Raw genomic sequence first — 22429 nt, forward strand, 5'->3', positions numbered from 1 at the left:
TTTGTCTTTTTATCAATTCTGCTGTGTTTTTGCTTTGCTTTCATAGTGATTTGTTATCTTTCCAATTACAAAATAAGTTCTGTCATAAATAAGAAGATTACAGAATAACGGGAAAAGATCGGTGATGCATTAAAAAAAAAAAAGTTTGCCTTAAGTAGTTCCTCCATCTACGTGTGAACATGGCCTAGTGCCGCCATCTAAGTAACTTTCCCCCTTGTCTTTCGCCTTCACAGCTCTTGGAGAACTTGGAGGAACACCTGAGCTGTACGGCGTTTGAAGAAGCCGCAATATCCCGTAAGATCACAAGTACGTATCTCATATGGGACACCCCTATTGCTGGTTGACGGCCCTTTGGGTTCTCTTTCTCATCAGCTCTCGGGCTTTTATTTTACAGCGAAGGCATCTTGCTGGTTGAACCTGAATATGGAGGCCCTACAGAAAAGGCTATTGGCTATAAAGAGCCACAGAATCACATTAGGTGAGACCGCTGCGGGTTTGCTTGGACTGTCTGATGGGGATTCTTCTAATCATTACTGTTATATTGCTAGAGGGGTTGTGTGCACATTAAAGGCCATCTATACACAACACGGCATTAATCAGTCCCGTCTCCTTGTATGGTAAATGTTACAAAACCAAGGAGGATTGCATTTGTGTAATCTAGGGTGAAGTTTACTTGAAGAAAATGTTTATTCCCAACATGTTCACCTCTAAGCTAAATACAAAGTGTATGCAATATAAAGCGAAGTAGTCCAAACAACAAAAAAAAATGACGCTAAAGGCCCTTTTAACGATTTTTTTTTTTTTTCTGCTCAAAATTTGGTTAAACGAACAAAAGTGCACAATAATTGTTACATCTGAACACGAACCATTATGCACTTTTCATTTGTCGCTCGGTTTCAGCCTGCATAAAAATCAGCGGTTTCTCACTACATTTAAACACCCCCTCACCCCCTCACCCTTCTCCCACTCCGCATTTCACATGCGCTGAGCGAGAAGCGAACGATTCTCAACGATCTGCCTGTCTAGTCGGGCTGCACGAGCGCGAATGAGTTAGCGGTGACGTCACTCGCTCATTCAAACGAGAATCGGCTTGTGTAAAAGGGGCATACGCCACCTAGTGGTCGACTTTGATATGCCTCAAATGGGCAAATGTAGCAAAGGAAAAGGCTTCTCTACCGTGTTGATATGTCCCAATCTACTTTTTGCAAACCAAAATTAAATTGTCTGAAATTCTTTTCTATTCTTTTAGAGATGAGAAGAAAAGCCTCTCCGTGGCAACGTAATCTGGTCTACCCCTTAGCCATGTTACTGCTCCTCGCACTCACGGTAGGTAACTTGCTGTACCCTCTGGTTTACACGTTTAATTTGATGCTTAAGGCCCCCTGTCCACGGGCGAGGCGGACTATCACTAGCGATATTCTGCCACCTGGGAGCAGGGGAGAGAACTGACAGAGAACTCATGTGACAGATGGGCACACCGCGGAGAATCGCAGCATGCCGCGATTTGAGTAGCGGAGCGGAGAATGGCTATGTTTCTCCGCTCGTGGACAGGGGGCTACGCTTTCCATAGCAATGTACTGCGTTGCTCGCGACCGGATTAGCACCGCAAATAACGCAATGCACCATCGTCCGTAGACAGCAGCCCTGACATGTAATGCTGTGGCACAGAATTTTTTTTTTGTTTTTTGTGTGTGCGTTTCCCATTTCTTCATACTTTTTTTAGTGTCAGGATAAATTGTTGCAACACGTTATCAGCATTGGGCTAAACCTGCTACATTGTAACATATGGCAAAATAACTCTGACCTGATTTTAGCTTATGAGTTGCTTGCACAATGCATGTGCTTGTATTGTGCAATCGCCTTTTACTGCCTCGGATGGATGGAGCACATCAGGACTTGCTGCAACTGCAATAGAAGGGCTAGAGTTTCGGTCTAACTTTATACTCACAGATGTAATAGATATTTAGTACTAAGTGGTGTTTTCACAATGTGTCAGTCGGGCTTTCAGAAAACATGTTATGGGGGAGGATATATTCTCTGTCTTATAACTTGTTACTTTTTATAATTTTGGGCTTTTATTGAGATGTGAAAAGTCTAAAAATGGTCCCGGCAGTGACAAAGTTAAACTGCTGGTGGTTCTGGAGTAGAAACCACATACTTCCCCATTTTTGATGGCCTTTATCTTGCACTGGTCTAATTTGCACTTTGCTCAAGCTTCTGAGCTAATCAAAATGCAGAAGATGCAGTTAAAAAGGCAATTGAGATGTCCTCGGTCATTACACAAGCGGCTGATTTGGCCACTTAGTCTGATCAATACCAGGTGAATTCCTAGCCAAGCATTGATGCAGTCTATTCTGTATTATGCCGCAGGTGCTTGTATGCCGCAGAAGTGCAACAAGTGCAAAGACACTGTATGTGTGCTCCTATCATAAGATATATGTATGTGTGTATATAGATAGATCTGCCTACACATTCTAGAAATTGCTCTGCCATACTATAAATGTCGTAAAAGTATGCTTTTAATGTTGACTGCTCCTTCTTTCAGGGCATCTCTGTGCTGATTGTTTGTTTCCACGTCTTGGAACTTCTCATCGACGATGCAGCCATGCCTAAAGGGATGCAGGTACTAAGCTATAAATATTAGCTGTATTCAATGCGGTTTGTTTGCAGTGTTCTGGCATTGCCCTGAAACTAAATAATTGAAGTAATTGATATTGTGTTTCACAGGACTCGCGGCTCGGAAAAGTATCTTTTTCCGTCTTCGGGCCTTTCGGAGCAGCTGTACAAGTCGTCCTCATATTGTATCCTTTTTCGAAAGTCGAATGTGTGAAAATGCGTGTCTGTATACATAGTGGCATGTATCGGTGCCAGTGTTAACCCTTTCCAATCCAATTTGTATTCTGGTTTTCCTAGGGGGCTTATTCCTTTTCTGCTGTTATACAACAGCGCTATATGCTGGCTAAAGCCAGTACTGCATGAGGTGACACGTTGGATAGGCTCCGACAGCAGAGAGGCTGGCAATCTACAGTAAGAGAACCCCGACGGACGTCTTCCAACATCGGAGCTGTACAGCCTTAAATCGTAATGTCTTTAGACGTCACAGTGGATTGGAAAGGGTTAAAGGCCAACTGGTACCGCAGAAGTTCTGCTCATAGAATTATATATCGTGCTCTCCACCTCTTGTTTGTATAGAATCAGTTTTAAGGGACTTGGATCCTTAACCTCACACCAGCTACTTGATGGCCGCGTCTGTCGTTGGGTTTTACAGCTCTCCTTTCTTTATACGGCTCCTGCCCCAGAAACAGAACACAACCATGACCAAAGTAAGAACTTTTTTGTACTTTTCTTTATTTGCTTTGACATTTGAAAACTGAAGAGACTATGAAGTGGCCAAAACTATTTAATAACTGCTGTGTGTTTTTAAAAGGGAAAAATGGTTTGGCCAAAAAATGAATGACTGGATCCAAGGTCAGCGCTGCGTATAGCGAAAATAGAGAATTCTATCCCATTTATAGGACTGCAGTACATTGCTGTTTCAGTGCATTACATGACCTACTTCTAAAACAAGTAATGAGGTTTGCAATTCAGCCAGTTGCTAGACAGTTTTCACTACATTAATGAGGGATTGAGTCAGGAGGGATCGGATCAATATTATTAATTTTTTTTTTTTCCTCTCAAATAATTTTTGTGACGACCCGGATTTTCTCAATTGTCAACAAGCCTAAAAATCACGTTCACTAATATGGCCTCCGGAAGGTCCCTAATGCAGCCAAATTGCAAGGGAATACAGCCACACTTGGTGCCTCTTCAGTGAACATGGCTCAGTGGTTAGTACTGTTGCCCTGTAGTGCTGGTGGGTGGAAGGGGTCTTAATGCCCATTTACACTCGTCCCTGCACATATCCGCTCCCATACTGCTGCATAAGAGCAAGTATCGCTGGCTCACAGCGGGGCGGCTGCAGGAGATTTCTCTCCTCGCTCCCCCACCCCCTTCCCACTCCGTTGACTTAAAATAGCAGCCGTTCAGTACTGAACGGCTGCTATTTACACTGAACGATCAGCTCATTGTTTGTTTATGCTGTATAAGCGATGGACGATGAGCTGATCATTCAGTGTAAATAGCAGCCGTTCAGTATTGACTTACGCGGCAGCGAGTGGGGTTATACACTTCTGTATGGCCATATTAATGCACTTTGTAATATACATCGTGAATTAAATATTGGCCATACAGAAGTTATACACTTACCTGCTCCGTTGCTGGCGTCCTCGTCTCCATGGTGCCGTCTAACGCTGTCTTCTTCCATTTAGACGCGCTTGCGCTGTGCGGTCTTCTGCTGTGTTCAATGGAGCCGCTCCGGCGTGCTCGCGCCGGAGAGCTGGTCTGCGCATGCGCAGAAGACCTCAGCGGCGCGAGCACGCCAGAGCGGCTCCATTGAACACAGCAGAAGACCGCACAGCGCAAGCGCGTCTAAATGGAAGGAGAAGACCGCGTTAGACGGCACCATGGAGACGAGGACGGCAGCAACGGAGCAGGTAAGTGTATAACTTCTGTATGGCTCATATTTAATTCACGATGTATATTACAAAGTGCATTAATATGGCCATACAGAAGTGCTTAACCCCACTTGCTGCCGCGAGACAACCCGTTTAAGTCAATGGAGAGGAGTGGGGAAGAGAAATCTCCTGTAGCCTCCCCGCTGTGAACCAAGGATACTTGCTCTTGTGCAGCAGTGTGGAATGAGTGCCGGGCGTTTTTTGCCTGACAGTCGTCCCATGTAAATGGGCCTATAAGTTCAAACCTTATCAAGGACACCGTCTGCATGGACTTTGACCAAGGGCAACACTTGTATGGAGTTTTTCAGAGTTGAACCGAAGTCCCCAGCACTGCAAGGCAACCGTGCTACCTACGGAGTCATATTCATTGAAGAGGCACCAACCAAAAATTACAGAAGGGCTGAAATTTGTAGCGAATATGTGATTTATTTATTTATTTTGGTCTCATAAATACACTGCATATTATATGACTTCACATACTCCCATGTGAACGAGCCCTAACACCTGAGTGTGGAGGGGAGGGGACGGTTCTTCACTTCCGTGTAAACCTCTCGCTGAAGTCAAATCTTGACCGGTAATCATAATTCAAGTAACCACATCAAAGTGTGCTCAGCCGTTTCCATCAGACGGCACATGATGGGTTTCCCCGGCACAATTATTTGTTAATTTGATAGAAACACCAAGAAGTTTTGGAGGTTTCATAAATCCGTGCTAAACATCTTGACTATAGTGCTGTATTCCACTAATACTTAAAGGGATTGTCTAAAGAGTTCTTGCTTCTAAGAGAAAAATCCCCCCCCTAATCTTTACTGAGTTTGGCAAAGACCATTGTCCAGCATGTGACCCTCTTCAACATAAAAGATTCTGCTCTTTGTGTCGGTGTATTTGTGACTTTATCAATACGCTTTGATTATCCCTCACTTATTTGTTGTCCTTCACGGGTCACCTGATAATATTATATTTGATTTGGGGCTCTTAGAGATGGACAGCCTATTGATTTAATTAGGAACTGGGTCTAGGGGGATAAAGTTCCTCCTTTTGGAGATTGCCAGGTTGTTATAGGGAGTCTTATAGGACAGGCAATGCTCCCTGGGGATAATCTGCTCTCACCTAGGAGGAAGAAAGCTAGCTCTCTAGTGCCACCTATTGGATAACAATGGTCTAAGCCAATGTTTGAACATTTTAAAGGGAATGTGTCATCCGAAAATGACCTATTATATAAATGACATTTTTTAAGAGGTGTGTGTGTGTGTGTGTGTGTGTGCGTGTGTAATATATATATATATATATATATATATATATATATATATATATATATATATATATACTTTTTTATTTATTTATTTATTTATTTTTACATCCTGCATTTTTCACACTGACCACAGAAACTAATAATAGGTAAATACTTACTGATCTACAAAGAAAGCTTTGCAACCATCATCTCACTAACCTCAATGACAGGATTACACTGAAAGGTGACACCTATATGTAGATAACACTATTCACAATAGGCGATTAGCTGTGACCATCAACCCCCCTCCCTGCACAGTGACCTTTGCACAGAGCATGTCTAGAACAGGCTCCATACAAGCCCCCTGCTGTCCATTATGTGAATGGCCCATGAAGCTGCTGTAAAGCACATCTCAAAATGCTGTTAAATGCAGCTCAGGCAAGATTGCAACCCTCATGGTCATGTATAGACAGCAGAATTTAAAATGTTATAATCAGAAGATAAAAACTGAATAGAAAATGTTTCACTATCTGGATTTATTTATTGCAAAACAAGTTTGGTGATCTAGTCCCTTTAAACAGGCCTTGCGACACGACTAAGGCGGTAAGTGGAACCAGAATCTATTCCATAAGGAAAAGTAATGCCTGTTCAGATGGAACTACTATCATTCAGTTTAAAGGTGAACTGAGCGTGAACGAGCCCGTGATGTCACCAGCTCGTTCGATTGGGCAAATGAGAATTGTGAGATTCTCTGCCCATGTAAAAGGGCCCTAACCCATCTGCCGACAGGGCAAAGATCCTGAGGATGGGTTATTATTAGGGATGAGCGAGTATACTCGCTAAGGCACTACTCGCTCGAGTAATCTGCCTTAGACGAGTATCTCCCCGCTCATCCCGAAAGATTCGGGAGCCGCCGCAGCTCACAGGTGAGTTGCGGCGGGGAGCAGGGGAGAGCGGGCGGGAGAGAGGGAGAGAGAGATCTCCCCTCCGTTCCTCCCTGCTCTCCCCCGCAGCTCCCCGCCCCGCGGCGGCCCCCGAATCTTTAGAGACGAGCGGGGAGATACTCGGCTAAGGCACATTACTCGAGCGAGCAGTGCCTTAGCGAGTATACTCGCTCATCCCTAATTATTATCTTATACAAAAAACCTTCTGGTTCGGCTTGTATCTTTGGTCATGTTGTAAGGCTTCTGTTTGTTTGAAGCGTTGAACGTTGGCTGCTATCTAAAAGGCGGCGCTACAAAACCAGCATTCTTCCTCCTTCCTAAGAGCTTTATTTGCATTGGGAACGGTGTGACGCTTCATTTCCCCTGGGATGGGTCTGCATAGGAATCTAACCCTCGCTTACTTTTATACCCCATATATGATGATTTGTAAATGGTGGATACATAACTGACCGCACGTGTAACCTCTGCTTTCTCCTATAGATCATTGGAAACTGCGTGTCCTTGCTTGTGCTCAGCTCTGCGCTCCCAGTCTTCTCCAGAACTTTGGGTAAGTTACAAATGTATCTTCTGTAAAGAATCCTTATGTAAATGGGAGAGGTTACAATGCCTCTGCATGTCTCCTACTGGAAGGCAGCTTCCCTAGAAGTCCATGTCTGACCACTTAACAGGCCTTATGACTGGGAATAGAAGACAGGTAGCATCTTCTCCAGAAGAAGAGACCACCGTGTACAGACTGCTGTTTCAGGGGTTGTGCCCCTCGTCCGTGGTTTCTGGTTGGGTGAGAGGCCTGTGATATGGTCTGGAGGGGTGCAGTTTCTCCTTGTGGAGACTGCCAAGTAGGCGTGAAGGGACTTATAAGCCGTGCAGTGCTCCTCTGGGAAATTTGGTATGCAAATTGGAGATGGTGCAGTGTCTCTGCAGCACCACTTATTGTAAGCCAGTGTCTGACCTTTCAACAGAGTCTTCTCCAAAAAGGAAAAGTTATAGACCTCACTTCTCAGTGTTACAAAACCCTCAGTGTCCTTGTGCTCCAAATCTAAGGGGTTCCTGCTGCCGAAGCTTCCCGTGGGTAGTCAATGTTGTTAAGGCAATTTAATTCATACTCGTCACAATTTGTATTTTGGAATTCTATTTAAAGGGGTTGTCCCGAGGCAGCAAGTGGGTCTATACACTTCTGCATGGCCATAATAATGCACTTTGTAATGTACATTGTGCATTAATTATGAGCCATGCAGAAGTTATAAAAAGTTTTATACTTACCTGTTCCGTTGCTGGCGTCCTCGTCTCCATGGTGCCGACTAATTTTCGCCCTCCGATGGCCAAATTAGCCGCGCTTGCGCAGTCCGGGTCTTCTGCAGTCTTCTATGGGGCTCCGTGTAGCTCCGCCCCGTCACGTGCCGATTCCAGCCAATCAGGAGGCTGGAATCGGCAGTGGACCGCACAGAAGAGCTGCGGTCCACGGAGGAAGAGGCCATCTTCAGCGGTGAGTAGAGAAGTCACCGGAGCGCGGGGATTCAGGTAAGCGCTCCGGTGAGCTTTCTTTACCTCCCTGCATCGGGGTTGTCTCGCGCCGAACGGGGGGGGGGTTGAAAAAAAAAAAAACCCGTTTCGGCGCGGGACAACCCCTTTAACTCCTTAGTGACATGGCCTATTTTGGGTCTGAGGGCTTGACCATATTTGGGGGATTCTCATCTCCACTTTTCAAATGTGAGGGCTTGTTTTTTTGCGTAGTGACTTGTAGATGTTATTGTTGCTACCATATTTATTTTTGGGTGCATTTAATGTATTTCTTAATGTAATTCTTATTAATTTTTGTTTTGAGGTGCAGGTGGAAAAAACTAATTATATGTGTATTAGAGATTGAGCATACTCTCTAAGGGCAAATACTTGAGCGAGCATTGTCCTTAGCGAGTACCTGCCCGCCCGTGAGAAAAGATTCGGGCGCCGGTGGGGGTGAGCGGTGTGTTGCAGGAGGGAGCAGGGGGTGGGGGAGAGAGAGATTTTTTTTTTTTTTTTTTTTTTTTTATTGGTACCATTTTTTTTTTTTGTAGGGTACATGTGACTTTTTTTGATCACTGTTATTGCTTTTTGCGGGGGACAGAACGTGAAATGGTGGTGATATCGAATGTGCGTTAATTAAAAAAGAAATTGACAAAGTGGGTAAAGAGTGCCCCAAAAATTTTTTGTGTATTTTATTTTATTTTATTTTATTTTATTTTATTTTTTTTTTTACTATTTTTTTTCTTTTGTAGGTTTATTTATTTATCACTTTTTCATATTCCTGTAGGGGACTTGAACCTACGGTGCTATGATCAAAGTGGTAAATAGAGATGAGCGAGTATACTCGCTAAGGCACATTACTCGAGCGAGTAGTGCCTTAGCCGAGTATCTCCCCGCTCGTCTCTAAAGATTCGGGGGCCGGCGCGGGTGACAGAAGATGAGTTGTGGGGGGGGGGGGGAGAGGGAGAGAGAGATCTCCCTGCTCTTCCCCGCCCCCCGCCGGCCCCCGAATCTTTAGAGCTGAGCGGGGAGATACTCGGCTAAGGCACTACTCGCTCGAGTAATGTGCCTTAGCGAGTATACTCGCTCATCTCTAGTGGTAAACCATTGCAGTTCTCCTGTACTGCAATGCATTATCGTTAATAATAGCGTCCACAGGCCATAGCAATGTGATTACATGCCGATTGATGTCCCTCTGTCAAACCTTTACATGCCACGATCAACATTGATCACAGCATATAAGAGGTTAACAGTAGGGAATGGTTTTCTCACCGATCCCCGTTGTTGCAGTGGGAGACCGGTTGTCAGACCCAGCCAGCTCCCGTTGTGGATGGCGTGGGCTCAGCCAGAGTCCGTGCCATTCATAGCACATCAGTGTATGTCCATTCGCAGGAACTGCTTCCCAACCAGGATGTACATTTCCATGCTGGGAAGGGGTTAAGGCCGTAATACCGCTTTGTGGGGAAGATGTACATCTTGTGCCAAGAACGGGATCGGATCCAGACAAAATAGGGGAACTTTTCCTCAAATAAAACATTAGAGAAAGCCACAGCCGTCAGGACCGGGTCTATCACTACCCGTTTGTATGTGTCCTATTTATGGGGCATGAGGGCAAGTCTATTGGGGACGATTGTGCTGTTTTTGTAAAGTTGTGACAAACTCAAAGAAACAATTAGCCGGAGATTCCGTAAAATTGGAAAAAGTACTAGACCGCAGTTTGAGATATCTGTTCTGGAGTATTAATATATATGTGGTTTTTTTTTTGTCCCCCCCCCCTTCTATGTACAATGAATATTCAGGGATCACCAGGTTCGACCTTCTGGGTGACTTTGGACGTTTCAACTGGCTGGGAAACTTTTACTTGATCTTCCTGTACAACATCTTGTTTGCCGGGCTCACCACACTCTGCCTAGTGAAGAAGTTTACTTGGGCCATGCAAGCCGAGCTTATCCGTGCATTCGGTAAGACTGTGCTCTGAACGTAGTCCATCATATGGGACACTTGTAGTCGGACCAATCGCTAGGCTTTTCAATGGCCAACCACAAAAGGGCTGTCGTACGTGGGGCAGGTAACTGCCCAGAATTCTTCCGAGCTTCCCTTATGCCTGTGTCGCACGGGCGTATTTGCGCTGTGTATTGCAGAAAGTTTGAGCGCGCAATACACAGTGAATAGGGCTTGTTCACATGTGCATATCTTGCGTGCACCATTCAGTTGCACAAAAAAAAAAAGTACGCAGCATGCTCTTTTTTTTTTTTTCTGGCACGTTTGCGCAGGGAAATTAACCATATGGAACTAATCGGGCGCGTCAAAGGACGGGCCGCGGCTGTGTGTTTTTTTTGCAAAAAGTACAGTAGAAAATGCAAAAGGGTGTGCAAAAAAACGCAACACCTGATGCACAAAAATGCAGCATATACGCCCGTGTGATATCAAGATTGCTGCTTATTAACATTTACAGATTACATTGCTCAAGCATTTCTCAGCCGGCATCATACGTGGAAAATTTGCTGCGGGCGTTCCGTAACGGAATACCCACAGCAATTGTGCTGGAAATCCACGGTGGCCAAATCTGCACCTAAATTGTGCGGATTTGGACGTTTTTTTTTAAAATGCGGATCTGCTGCGACATTTAACACTTGTATTGCAGGGGTTGAATTCCGCAGCGTAGATAGACTTGCTGTAGATTTAGAATCTATAGCACTTTTTCAAAAACACTGCAGACCTAGTGCGGAAAATTTACCATTATGTTAAAGACTTTTTGGTTTTTTGTTTTTTTTTTTTAAATCCCCCTCCATATGACTTGCGATTGCGTTGCGATTCCACAAGCAGAAATTCTGCTGCAGCATTTAGGCTGTGTGAAGGCGACCTAATAAGAGATCTTAAATGTGAGCATTTTTAAGTTCTGATCTGCTTTTGTTAACTTTTTTGATAGCCTATATCTTAGGAGCGGGAAAGGCGATGGTTTATATACATGCCCAGCATCCATATACTGTCGGCTGGCTGTGGAGTACAATACCGTAGTCTTTCTTTCCTGCAGGGGAGTAAGAGATTAAATGTTATTTTCACCTCCTGTTGGTATTGGAATTATGTAAAGATTATGATTTCTTACAAAGCACGTTCTGTGCAATGCCCGCTCCGGCCTAATCACTCTGCGACTGCTTAAGGTCTTTACTGCTCCAATATTCTTAGGCAGTCACTTGATCAGACACATACATGGGGCGTACGTGGGCTGGGTAGCGATTAAGTACATGCCACAGGGAAGCAGAAGTCTGTCACATTTACTTACACTGGAGGCTGGTTCTGTGTTTCGACTCAGTTTATAATTTATGGCTTCCAGCCTTACAATGCAGCACACTATGAAGTGATCTGAGTCAAGGTGATGACAGCGGCGCCTAGCTTGTGCCGCACTACCTGTGCGCGTTATCCACCCATCTTCTATGCAGAAAGTTTGTAGACGAACACCATTATTCTTTTAACTTGTCACTGAGAGGTGTAAGCGTAGTGTCTAGAGATGAGCGAGCGTACTCGGAAAAGCACTACTCGCTCAAGTAATTTGCTTTATCCGAGTATCGCTGTGCTCGTCCCTGAAGATTCGGGTGCCGCTGCGGCTGACAGGTGAGTCGCAGCGGGGAGCGGGGGGAGCGGGAGAGAGGGAGAGAAAGATCTCCCCTCCGTTCCTCCCCGCTCTCCCCTGCAGCTCCCCGCCCCGTGCCGGCACCCGATTCTTCAGACCCGAGCACAGCGATACTCGGATAAAGCAAATTACTCGAGCGAGTAGTGCTTTTCCGAGTACGCTCGCTCCTCTCTAGTGGTGTCGCCTACAGAGAAGCGATGTCTAGGTACAGGTATAGTCACATGCAGCTGCTTCGTTGCAGCAATTTCTGCAACTGTCCCATTCGTCTCTATGGGGCTTGCAGAAATCCACATACTTGGCACTAAAACTACCCTGTTCAGAGGAACGGGACTGGTTGTCAGTACCAGAAATGTATGCAACAAATCGGCCATGTGTAAATATTCCCTAAGACTCTGTTCACATCTCACTGCTTTTAGGGAAGTCTGGCGGAATCGCAGTGGAAATTCCGTGTTTACAATACAAGCCATGTGGATGGGATTTCCAAAATCACATGGTATGGAAACATTCCGCTGTAATTACGCTGCAGAATTTAACCGTGGAAATACAAGGGTTAAATTCTCAGCTGATCTGCACATTAAAACGTGGCGGCAGATTTCTGTCGGAGATTGCCCGCAGCGATTTCACCACGTGTGAAGGCATACACTGGGGGTTATGGACATGTTGGATATATTAGGGAATATTCCTGACATACAACGTCTATGCCTCTACATTCGGAATGTGAACAGAGACTAATGGAGAACTGAGTAAACACCGATTCCCTAAAGTCAAAATAATTGCAGTTATGGGTGAAATTACCTGGAATGGCTTGCAGGTTCTTTCTGCAGAGTCAAAGGAAGAGTTCCTTATGACAGTAATCTGATCAGCTGCTCTCTCACGACACGTATGGCAGAAAGGGCGCTGCACATGGGCACCACCACTCCGCTATTTACGGACAGTCTGACTGAAGTGAGAGGAGTGCTGGTGCGCATGTGCAGCTACCCACCGCCATACACTTTGGGTCTGGGCCACGGCTGGGATGTCTGTAGGATAGGCAAACCCTGTTGTGAGATGATCCCTTTTAATTTATTTTTAAGAGAACCTGCCTATAGAGAGCGCAGTGCTGCTGGTCAGGTGATGGCACTTCCGCATCACCTGACCTGCGGTGCTGCGCTCAGTACAGGCTACCGGGTGAAGGAAGCCCTGACCACCCAAGACTTCAGGGGTGAGCACTGTATCTTTGGAAATCCTCTGTGGATACGCAGCTGATTTTCAGTCAAACTGCACCAATGGTGCTGATTTTGACTCTGTTTTTGCTATGGAAATGCTGCAGAATTTACAGCGGAGTTTCCACTGCGGACAATTCCGGAGCATTTCCGCCCCTTGTTAACATACCACTAAGTTTCTGGGTGTGTGTTTTTGTGTGTTTTGGGGTTTTTTTTGCTTTTTTTTTTGTTTTTTTTATTCATCCTTGCCTATTTATACATAAAGTTGTAAGTTGTCTGATCACTTTTTTTTTTTTTTGGTTGTTGTCCCCTTTTTAGGACTAGACAGATTATCCCTGCCTGTGAACAGAATTCGTAGTCAAGGAAAGGCCTGACTTACCCGCAAGGAGTTGTCTTTCAATCTGATGGGCACCTGGTATCCAGGTTCTTGAATCCACGGATCAGACGATCTGCTCAGATGGTGGTTCTAGCCCGACAGACCTGAGTGATGACGTCCCGTGACCTGACTTCATGGGACAGGAGCATTAGATCAAACGCTATCTGCTGTGTGGTGGATTTATCAGGATGAAGTGGTTAGCATCGTCTTTGCTAGCTCTTGACCGGGATGAAGATCTAATGTTCCGAATTAATCTGAGCCAGTTCTTGCAGGGGTGAATTATTTTTTTCCCCCTATTACATTGCTTGAATATAATTTCTGCTGCTAAAGAGTAGGGAAGGAGTAGAGATAGACTTGTTGTGGTTTTTCTTTATTTTTTTTAGTAGTTATCTAATTGTTTTTTTATAAGGGTTTGTTCATTGATGGGGATTCATGCAACCCCGGCATTACTCCATGGACCACCCTTGTTGTTTGTAGCAAGAGACTTGGAAGGTTTATTCTAGGAGGTTAATAATCCTGGATTGTCTTTGTCACGATGACACCATCTTCAATGGATGAAACTGCTGGAAGTCGGAAGACTTTTTTTTTTAGTCTCCTTAGCTCTACTTGTGCTTGTTTACATGAACTCCACTCCAGCCCATACAGGCGTCGTCTTATCATCTCATCAACCGCTGGTGCCATTCGCTAATAAGAGTTCACCAGTTATTATAAAGCCCATGAACAAAGCCTCTCCCGGCCCTCCTATGATGAGGGTCTGGCTCCTTTCTGTCTTTTCTACTCATTTCATGTGATTTTTATGTGTTTGTACCTGGGACTCGTCTGTTCCTAAATGTGTGTAATCCGCTCCCCTCTCATAAGTAGAGCAGCATTAGTCTGCAGCTGTGAAGATTTCTCATGCTGTGTCTTTATTACTTCCACAATGCCTTTCAGAAGATGTTCTAGACTTACAGTATTTTGTGTCTTATGTTTAAGGAGGAACTTGCTAAGTACTTAATGCACAGTGACGATCACACAAACATGACCTAAAATCACTGTCCTCCACCTCTCACCCTCATCTAATTTATTTTGTTTTTTTGCCACAATTTAGTTCCATGATCATAGAGATATAGGTCACCGTCCCAACAGAGATTCACTTTCTATAGCTGCACACACGGGTGTTAATACAGGGTGTCGTTAAAAAGATTGTTACAGCTCTATGTCTCTAAACTGGTGTCCTTGATTGACATAACAATGACGTGCTTGAATATTGGGAGGCATGGATGCGCTACATGATGGTATGGCATACGGGGGCTCCGGAACATTGATTTCAATCATGTGTTGTGGCTCCGGTGACAAAGAGGGTAAACCCAATTGTAAAGTTGAAGAGTAGCATGTGGGGAGCTAAAATACGCTTTCCACGTCTCTCTAAGTCCTGCGGGACCACTGCTATGACTGAAGGAAAAAGTGTACTCAAAAGTGTGCGCCTCCTGCTATGATAGGGGGCGATCATCCAGGAAGTCACCCACTGTCATCTGCAGCAGATTCAGGTACTGATCTGTGTTGGGCCTCCTTTTGAGTACTCTTTCAAATACTCTACTACCGGAGCTTGCATTGCCTTAGTCATAGCAGCCGTCCTACAGTACTTGGATTTCTGCTTCTCACATGCTACTCTTAAACTTTACAGTTGGGTTTTGCTCTCTCTCTTAAAGGGGCCACAGCACAAAATTGAAATCCATGTTCTGAGGCCTGTGCAGCATACTATCTTGTAGCACATCATGCCTTCCTATTCAGATGCGTTATTGTTACTACAGTATAGGACCTCAATATTGAGATATAGCGCGGATCTGTCTTTTTGCCTACACCCAGTGACTGTAGTTCACCCTGTGAAGTGTATACCCATCACATTTCACCTATAAAAAAATATATATATATTTTAACTAAAGTAAATTGTAGCATATTCTATTAGTATGGGCATTGCCACAATATGGACACATTGCTTTATGGGTGTCGTAAACCTGATATTAGCCGTTTATTTAGAGGACTTGAGTCTGCCTTTTCAGGTCAGATTTCTAAGTTTACGATTTATGAATGTTTACTGGAAAAAACTAAACAAAGCTTAAATAAAAGTTGCCTTATGGATAAAACCTAAGCGTTATGAAAGTTAATGTACAAAGTTAATTGTGAGCCACTCGGAGTTGAAACCTTTGAGAATGTCCCAAGGCAACTCTTCATTAGCCAAAACAATGTAGTATTTCATGTTATTCATGGATCCACTTTTCAGCAAGCATAACCTATAGGATTAGGCTTATAGTTCAACTAAAGCTATGGTCACAGGGGACAGACACGCTGCGCAACATCCGGCGTACAGTCTGCAGCGTGTTGTAATCCCAACTACATAAGTTTCAGGGATTTTTTGGATTTTCGAAGAAGCTACATATTAGCGGACTTTTCTGCAAATTTTTACACCAAAATTAAACGTGGAGGTAATCTAGAAACAAATCTGCAGAAACAGACGGAAATTAAAGTAGCACCAAAAAAACGCATCAGTAGCTGAGAAAAATGCAACAAACTGCAACTTTCTCCTGCGGATTTCAGGACTGTTTATCAACAGACATTTCACGGACATTCTGCAGCGTATCCGTCCTGTGTGAACACGGCCTAAGCTGTAAAAAATACATACATTTAAAATTACTCCGTTATAAGGCTATTGCACAGGTCACCACTAGGTGGCAGCAAACTGGATGAGATACATGTATTTCACTTGTTTACACAACAATGATTTCTTGCAAATTATAACTTTTTTTTTTTGTTTTGGTGTAATTAAATTTTTTTCCCTGGTTTACTTAAGTTGTAGTTTTAGTATATAAATAGGAATAGAATGGTAAATCCCAATAAATGTGGTCCCTGTACACTGATCTGGAAAAGTGCCCCAAAAATAATTGTAGGAAGCAGAAATGGCACATCTGATTCTCTGCTCACACTGTAGTTGGAGCCTTCTGCTGCAAATCTATATTGAAAACACTCCCCTTAAGTCTGTTCACACACGGCAGATTCACTGCAGACGTTTTTGCCTCTGTCGCATTGATCTGCATGGGCCTTGTGGAAATCCATGCACATGCTGCAGCAACAAGCCCATTCATATGGATGGCCGTTGCGGCATTTTCTGCTCTTAAGAATTGATGACTTGGCCAAGGATAGGCAATCAATAGTTGATGATGGGAAGCTGCCGCTCAGGACCCTGGTCAGTCTGTTGCAGGCACAGCTCCCATATTTTACTCCAGTAGAAGCTGTGCCTGCAATTAACATTGCAGTGGTGTGATGTGCTAATTGCTTTTTGCTCCATGCACTTTTACAGCATCCCAGTGATTAAGCTGGGGTCCCGGGCAGTGGCGTTGCCCCCTGATCAGCTATGGATGACCTATTCCACAACTATGATAACCATTTGTAAGCTCTGGAAAACCCCTTTAATCATTGGGATGCATGCAGTATATTGCGTGAATCCAAGCAGCAATGCACTTTGGCATTGAAGACTACTTACTGCCCCCTAGTGGTGGTTTTAGCTTATTGTAAGCAGTAGCATAAACTAACCACTGTCAGGTGCTGTCACTAGTATGATCAATCCCCAATTAAGTGCAATAAATTGCCAAATCCTCGTTGTATAAGGGCTTCTTCAGACGACCGTAATTGTGTCCCAAAATCACAGCCACAAAAGGGGACGAAACAAAACCATTGATTTCAGCAGGATTCTGCTCCTGGCTCTTCCATCGTTTCCACCCCCCCCCCCCCCCCCTTCCTGCAGACAAGGACACCGTATATCGGCTCGGCGTGAAAACGCAGCCAATATACGGTCGTCTGAATAAGCCCTTAGGGTGCTGCTGTTATTTGTGGCCAAGGCGGCGGAGCTACATGCGAGGACAGGTGCAGCACAAGGTCTCCATGCGGTAAAGTGTGCAGCAGAGTTCACTATGTGTAACAGTACCCTCAGGCGGTGTGCGCTAAAATGTTATTTTTTTAAAAAGTTTTTTAGTTTTTTTTTTTTTACTGGGGTGACCCCTTACAATCAGCCGGAGCTCTAGAATACATCCAGTATTACTGTGATTGTGCGACGAGTCATGTGATCTCCAGCCGCACTGCCGTCCTTGTTGGTATAACTTCTGCCCATGTAATATTTGGAAGTCTCTGAGCTTCGTGTATTTCCCCACTTCTGCCCGGCATATACCGCTGCGCTGCGTGTTCATCTCTGTGATTGGATAAATGATTGTTTGACACGTCTCTGGACTTATTAACTGTTTTTATTTTTTTACCTTTTGCTTTTATTTGTACATAAATGTATTATTTTGACTAGAAAGAAGAAATCTCTGTTATCAGCCAAGTGAATGCAGCGTTGCCTCTCCCAGCGAGTTTCTCCGTTCAGGCCTGCGTCACACGGGTGTATTTGTGCACGCGATACGCAGAGAATAGAACCCATTGAATTCAATGGGTCCTTCAAATGCGTGTCTTTTGCGCGTGCATTTCGGTCGCACACAAATTACAGTGGGCTCTATTATCCTGCGCAGGGGTAGAACTCCTATTGAACTCAAACTAATTGGACATCTCAATGGCTGAGAGTAGACTGCGGTTTTTTGCAAAGTACAGTAAAAAAACTGCACTTGCACGTGAATACGCAACTCCCATTCAGCAAGTGCGTGTCTAAATACAAACACGCTTGTGTGACGCCGGCCGTAGTGCTGAGCTTGATGGAGGTCTGTTATATCTGATGATGTAAGGTAGTAATGAATGGGAATGTAGATTTCTATACAGTGAAATGTCCCATCTATGGAAAAGGTAAAGAATGATTGCTAGCAGTAGAAGACATGACTCCGCTGCGGATTTGGGGTACATCCAGGTTTGGATCCTTTTTATGCTCTAAATTTAGGAAAAAAATGAGTTCTTAAAGCAAGACTTGCACTTCAGGGCAGAAGTTTTTGCCTATAGAGCATTTAAATGGTAAACCGTCCTGCAGATCTACCCCCAGCTCTGTCAGCGGACTGTTATACGGCTCCTGGAAGGTGTTGTGTATGCACTGCATAGTACCAGACCTTCCATGTCCTTGGATGGGTTTTCAGTGCTGCCCCCTGACCTATGATTGGGGCTTTCTAGAATGCATTAATAGCCATACCTCTGCTACAGATATCCCAGAGGCAGATGCTGAGAATTCCATCGATGATGCAGTAAGTTGCAATGAATAGAAATAAACTATGAAGATAGAATAAAAGGTGTTTCCAGACAAAAACTATTAACCTAACCCCAGGATAGGTCATCCATAACTAATCACCGGGGACCAGCCACTCGGGATCCCCAGCCCGCTGTCAGTGCAGTAAGCCAGAAGTGCGTCATAGGAAGCGGCAGCGGATGTGCCGTGCAGTCTTCACTCCCATTGAAATCAATGGGAGTTGAAGCCAACACGTGCGGAAGTATATTAGCCAGGTTCAGCTCCAACTGACGACCGCTGCCGTCTCCTTTGATTCAGTCCAGCCCGCTTCACTGACAGCAGGCCGGGCCATCAACCCCTCCAGGGATCCCAAGTGGCAGATCCTTGGTGATTTGCTATTGATGGCCTATTCTTCGAATAGGTTATCAATAGCTTTTACCTAGAAACCCTCTTTTTAAGTGTGTTTTAGACATATGGCATACTTCTACGCCACTGACAAATTACCAGATCGGCACATCCTACAGTTTGCTGCAGATTTGTGTCGCTCTCGCTCTTTGGCTGCACCCTAAGGACGCCCACCCACTGGCGTTTTTTTTCCCTGCGAAATTCGCAGCATTTTTTTCTCTGCAGGGGTCTATGGGACTTGTAATGTTAAAATCGCGATCGCGCAAAATCGCAATTTACCGCGAAATCGCGATTTTGCGCGATCGCGATTTTAACATTACAAGTCCCATAGACCCCTGCAGAGAAAAAAATGCTGCGAATTTCGCAGGGAAAAAAACGCCAGTGGGTGGGCGCCCTAAAGGTTCACACCCATACAGTTCTACAAGCAAGTAATATGGAAGGCCTGCTGGGATTTGTAGCCACCAGGAGCCCGGTATGATGTAGGGAGATAAGGAAGGAGATACTATGAACAGTATGGATGTGTATTGCTGATGTATATTTTTGTTTTTGCATAAAACACTATTTTCAACCTATTAAAATCTCCTCTTGTTTTGTACTTGGATGTGTTGCTGATTTATTGTCCTCTCTGACCTCCATGGCGTTTCCTAGTAATGACCCGGCCGCTATGTTAGGCCACAGAGTCTGGTTGGATGTTGGCTATAGACAAAACTGATTCTGTCTCTATTCACGCTCACATTGGGGCTTTCCGACTACATTCACACGGGCAGAGCAATAATGAGCTGAGATACTTGGCGCAATATGGAGCTTCCTTATGTGCAATCTTCACGGCGATGAAGTTTTGATTAAAAATCATGTTTGCGATCTTCATGCGTGTGAAGTATCACAAGTGTTTCCCACTGACTTCAATGGGAGCATCACATAGCATGCGCGTTTCATGTGATGTCTTTCCAGGTCCCATTGAAAACCATGGGCAATGCGTTCTGAAGGAACAATCAAAGATAGAACATGCTGCTGGTTTTAGTTTTTTTTCCTAGAAGAAAAGCAATAGCTTGTATGAATAAATCCCTTGAAAAGCATGGATTTCGCATCCGCGCAGGTTTTGTGCGTGATGCTCATGTGAATTAACCCTAATTCAGTAGTTCTGCTCCAAGAATGGAACAAACTTTTTTTTTTTTGCTTTGCTTCCCCCCCTCCCCCCCCCCCCCTCCCCGATTTGATTTCAATAGCATTTTAAAAAAATTGATTGCTGACTGTTTCCGTTTGTGATATTTGTTCCAATAAAGGGACGGAAACCGAACAGCCCGCAGCTATGTTTGTTCCAGCAAAAAGATGGAAACCCAACGGAGCAGAAGCATTGGGGAACATGGGAAACGTTTATTTCTGGTTTTCTGTTCCAAAGACTAAACGGAGATGAAATTGGGCTGGAAAACCCAAAAAACAAGTGTGAATGGGCCCTAAAACAAAAGGCACACTGTAGAAAAAAAAAAAAGGTTAGGTATAGGTGAACAGCCGGGCGAGCCTTGAAAGCACGCACCTCAGCTTGTGGAAGTAGCTGGAAGTAGCCCATTCATGTGAACTTTTCTCGCAGCTATTGTGCGTTCAAGCGGCGCTCGTCCGAAGGGGGCCTGAGGGATTGGTTACAGCACATAGAAGAGACCTTCACAGTGTGACAGCCAATCGGGAGGGGGACAGTGGCCCTTTAAAAAATAAAATAAGCAATATAGTATCGCTGCAACTGTAGTGACTAGAGATGAGCGAACGTGCTCGGCCCCGCCCCTTTTTCGCCCGAATAACGCAATTTTTGAGTACTTCACTACTCGGGTGAAAAGTACTCGGGTGCGCCGGGGGGCGGGGAGAGGCGTGGCGGCGTGGGGGGTAGCAGCGGGGAACAGGGGGGAGCCCTCTCTCTCTCTCTCTCTCTCCCTCTCCCCCCCACTCCCCGCTGCAACCCCCCGCGCCGCCACAGCGACCCCCGAATTTTTTCGCCCGAGTACGGAAGTACTCGAAAATCGCGGTATTCGGGCGAAAAAGGGGCGGCGCCGAGCACGTTCGCTCATCTCTAGTAGTGACCTCTATAAACAAAAATGGCACATTATGGTTTAAATTATGTTTAAAAAAATATATAAAATTGCTTTCTTTTGCCCTATTCTTTATATTGTATCAAGGTCAAACAATTATATGCACCCCAAAATGTGGGGGGGGACCCTACGTCTTGGAATATTGCAACACAAAATTGTTTTTTTTCTATACAACTTTTATTCTACATAAATGCTGAAATCTAAGGGGAAAAAAATATATAAATTCGGCTTTGCTGTAACTGTAGCAACTAGAGTTGAGCAAACATACTCTGCCGAGCTTGATGGTCGTTCGAGTATTAGCGTACTCGATGGTGCTTGTTACTCGAACGAGCATCAAACCGTGTTCGACCCCGCCCCAGTTTTTGGCCCCTCCCCGCCGCGACACCACACATGGCTGGCTGGCTGGCTTCGTTACTCGAGTTGAGCTCTCGAATTTTACAAAAAGCTTGACTCGAATAACGCGGACCCGAGCATTTGGGTGCTCGCTCATCTCTAGTACCGATCCATGTAATAAATAGACCGGTTCAAACTAGCTAAAAAACAAGGTTAGACGGTAGATCCATGGTTCAGGTATGAAAACTGTGGCTGCACTACACAAAACATATAAACTGTGTAACGGCACACTACGTACACCAAGAAATAGTCCCCCCCCCCTTTATATTTATATTTTTTAAGAATTTTGAATTGCAGGTTTAATCCCTGCATGCTTCAGGTAGCCGGCTCAAGGTTAACTCAGCCTTCCATCCTTCCGAGATCGGTAAAATGAGTACAGAGTTTGCTGGGGGTTAATAAATAAATTGCCTGAAAGTGCTGCAGAATAAGTTGGCACTACACAAATAACAAGTCCCTTTCCCTAATTTGTGTGTGTGTGTGTGTGTGTGTGTGTGTGTGTGTGTGTAATATATATATGTGTATATATATGACGAAAGCCCTCACTGACTGACTCGCCACTAATTTTCCAACTTCCCGATGTCGTAGAAACATGAAATTTGGTAAGAGCATAGATTATGTCCAAAATAGGAAAAGCTAATGGGTCCCAACTCTAAGCGCAAAAGAATTAGCGTCAAAATTTTACGTAGGGAATCTAATTCTCCAACTTCCCAATGTCATAGAAATTTGAAATTTTGCACGCGCATTGATTGTCATAAATAGGAAAAGTTAAAGGGTCCCAACTCGATTATTCAATTCTAAGCGCAAAAGAATTAGCGCCCAAATTTTACGTACGGAATGTAATTCTCTCACTTTCCGGTGTCATAGAAACGTGAAATTTGGCACAAGCATTGATTGTGTCATAAATAGGGAAAGTTATTGGGTCCCAACTCGATTATTCAATTGTATG

General features: G+C 44.5%; 1 protein-coding gene across 1 annotated transcript in view; it reads left to right on the plus strand.

Moving 5' to 3' along the window:
- LMBR1L (limb development membrane protein 1 like) overlaps positions 1-19224 on the plus strand; it is a 52233-nt gene extending 33009 nt beyond the window's left edge. The window contains exons 9-17 of the mRNA XM_066585651.1: positions 234-306; positions 395-478; positions 1250-1326; positions 2546-2623; positions 2728-2801; positions 3233-3323; positions 7209-7275; positions 10028-10189; positions 13380-19224. Of these exons, the coding sequence (XP_066441748.1) occupies positions 234-306; positions 395-478; positions 1250-1326; positions 2546-2623; positions 2728-2801; positions 3233-3323; positions 7209-7275; positions 10028-10189; positions 13380-13435 (762 nt within the window). The 3' untranslated portion in view covers positions 13436-19224. The remainder of the gene's footprint in view (positions 1-233; positions 307-394; positions 479-1249; positions 1327-2545; positions 2624-2727; positions 2802-3232; positions 3324-7208; positions 7276-10027; positions 10190-13379) is intronic.
- The last annotated feature ends 3205 nt before the right edge of the window (positions 19225-22429 follow it).

Source organism: Eleutherodactylus coqui, chromosome 1, assembly GCF_035609145.1.
Source record: "Eleutherodactylus coqui strain aEleCoq1 chromosome 1, aEleCoq1.hap1, whole genome shotgun sequence".
Taxonomy (NCBI): domain Eukaryota; kingdom Metazoa; phylum Chordata; class Amphibia; order Anura; family Eleutherodactylidae; genus Eleutherodactylus; species Eleutherodactylus coqui.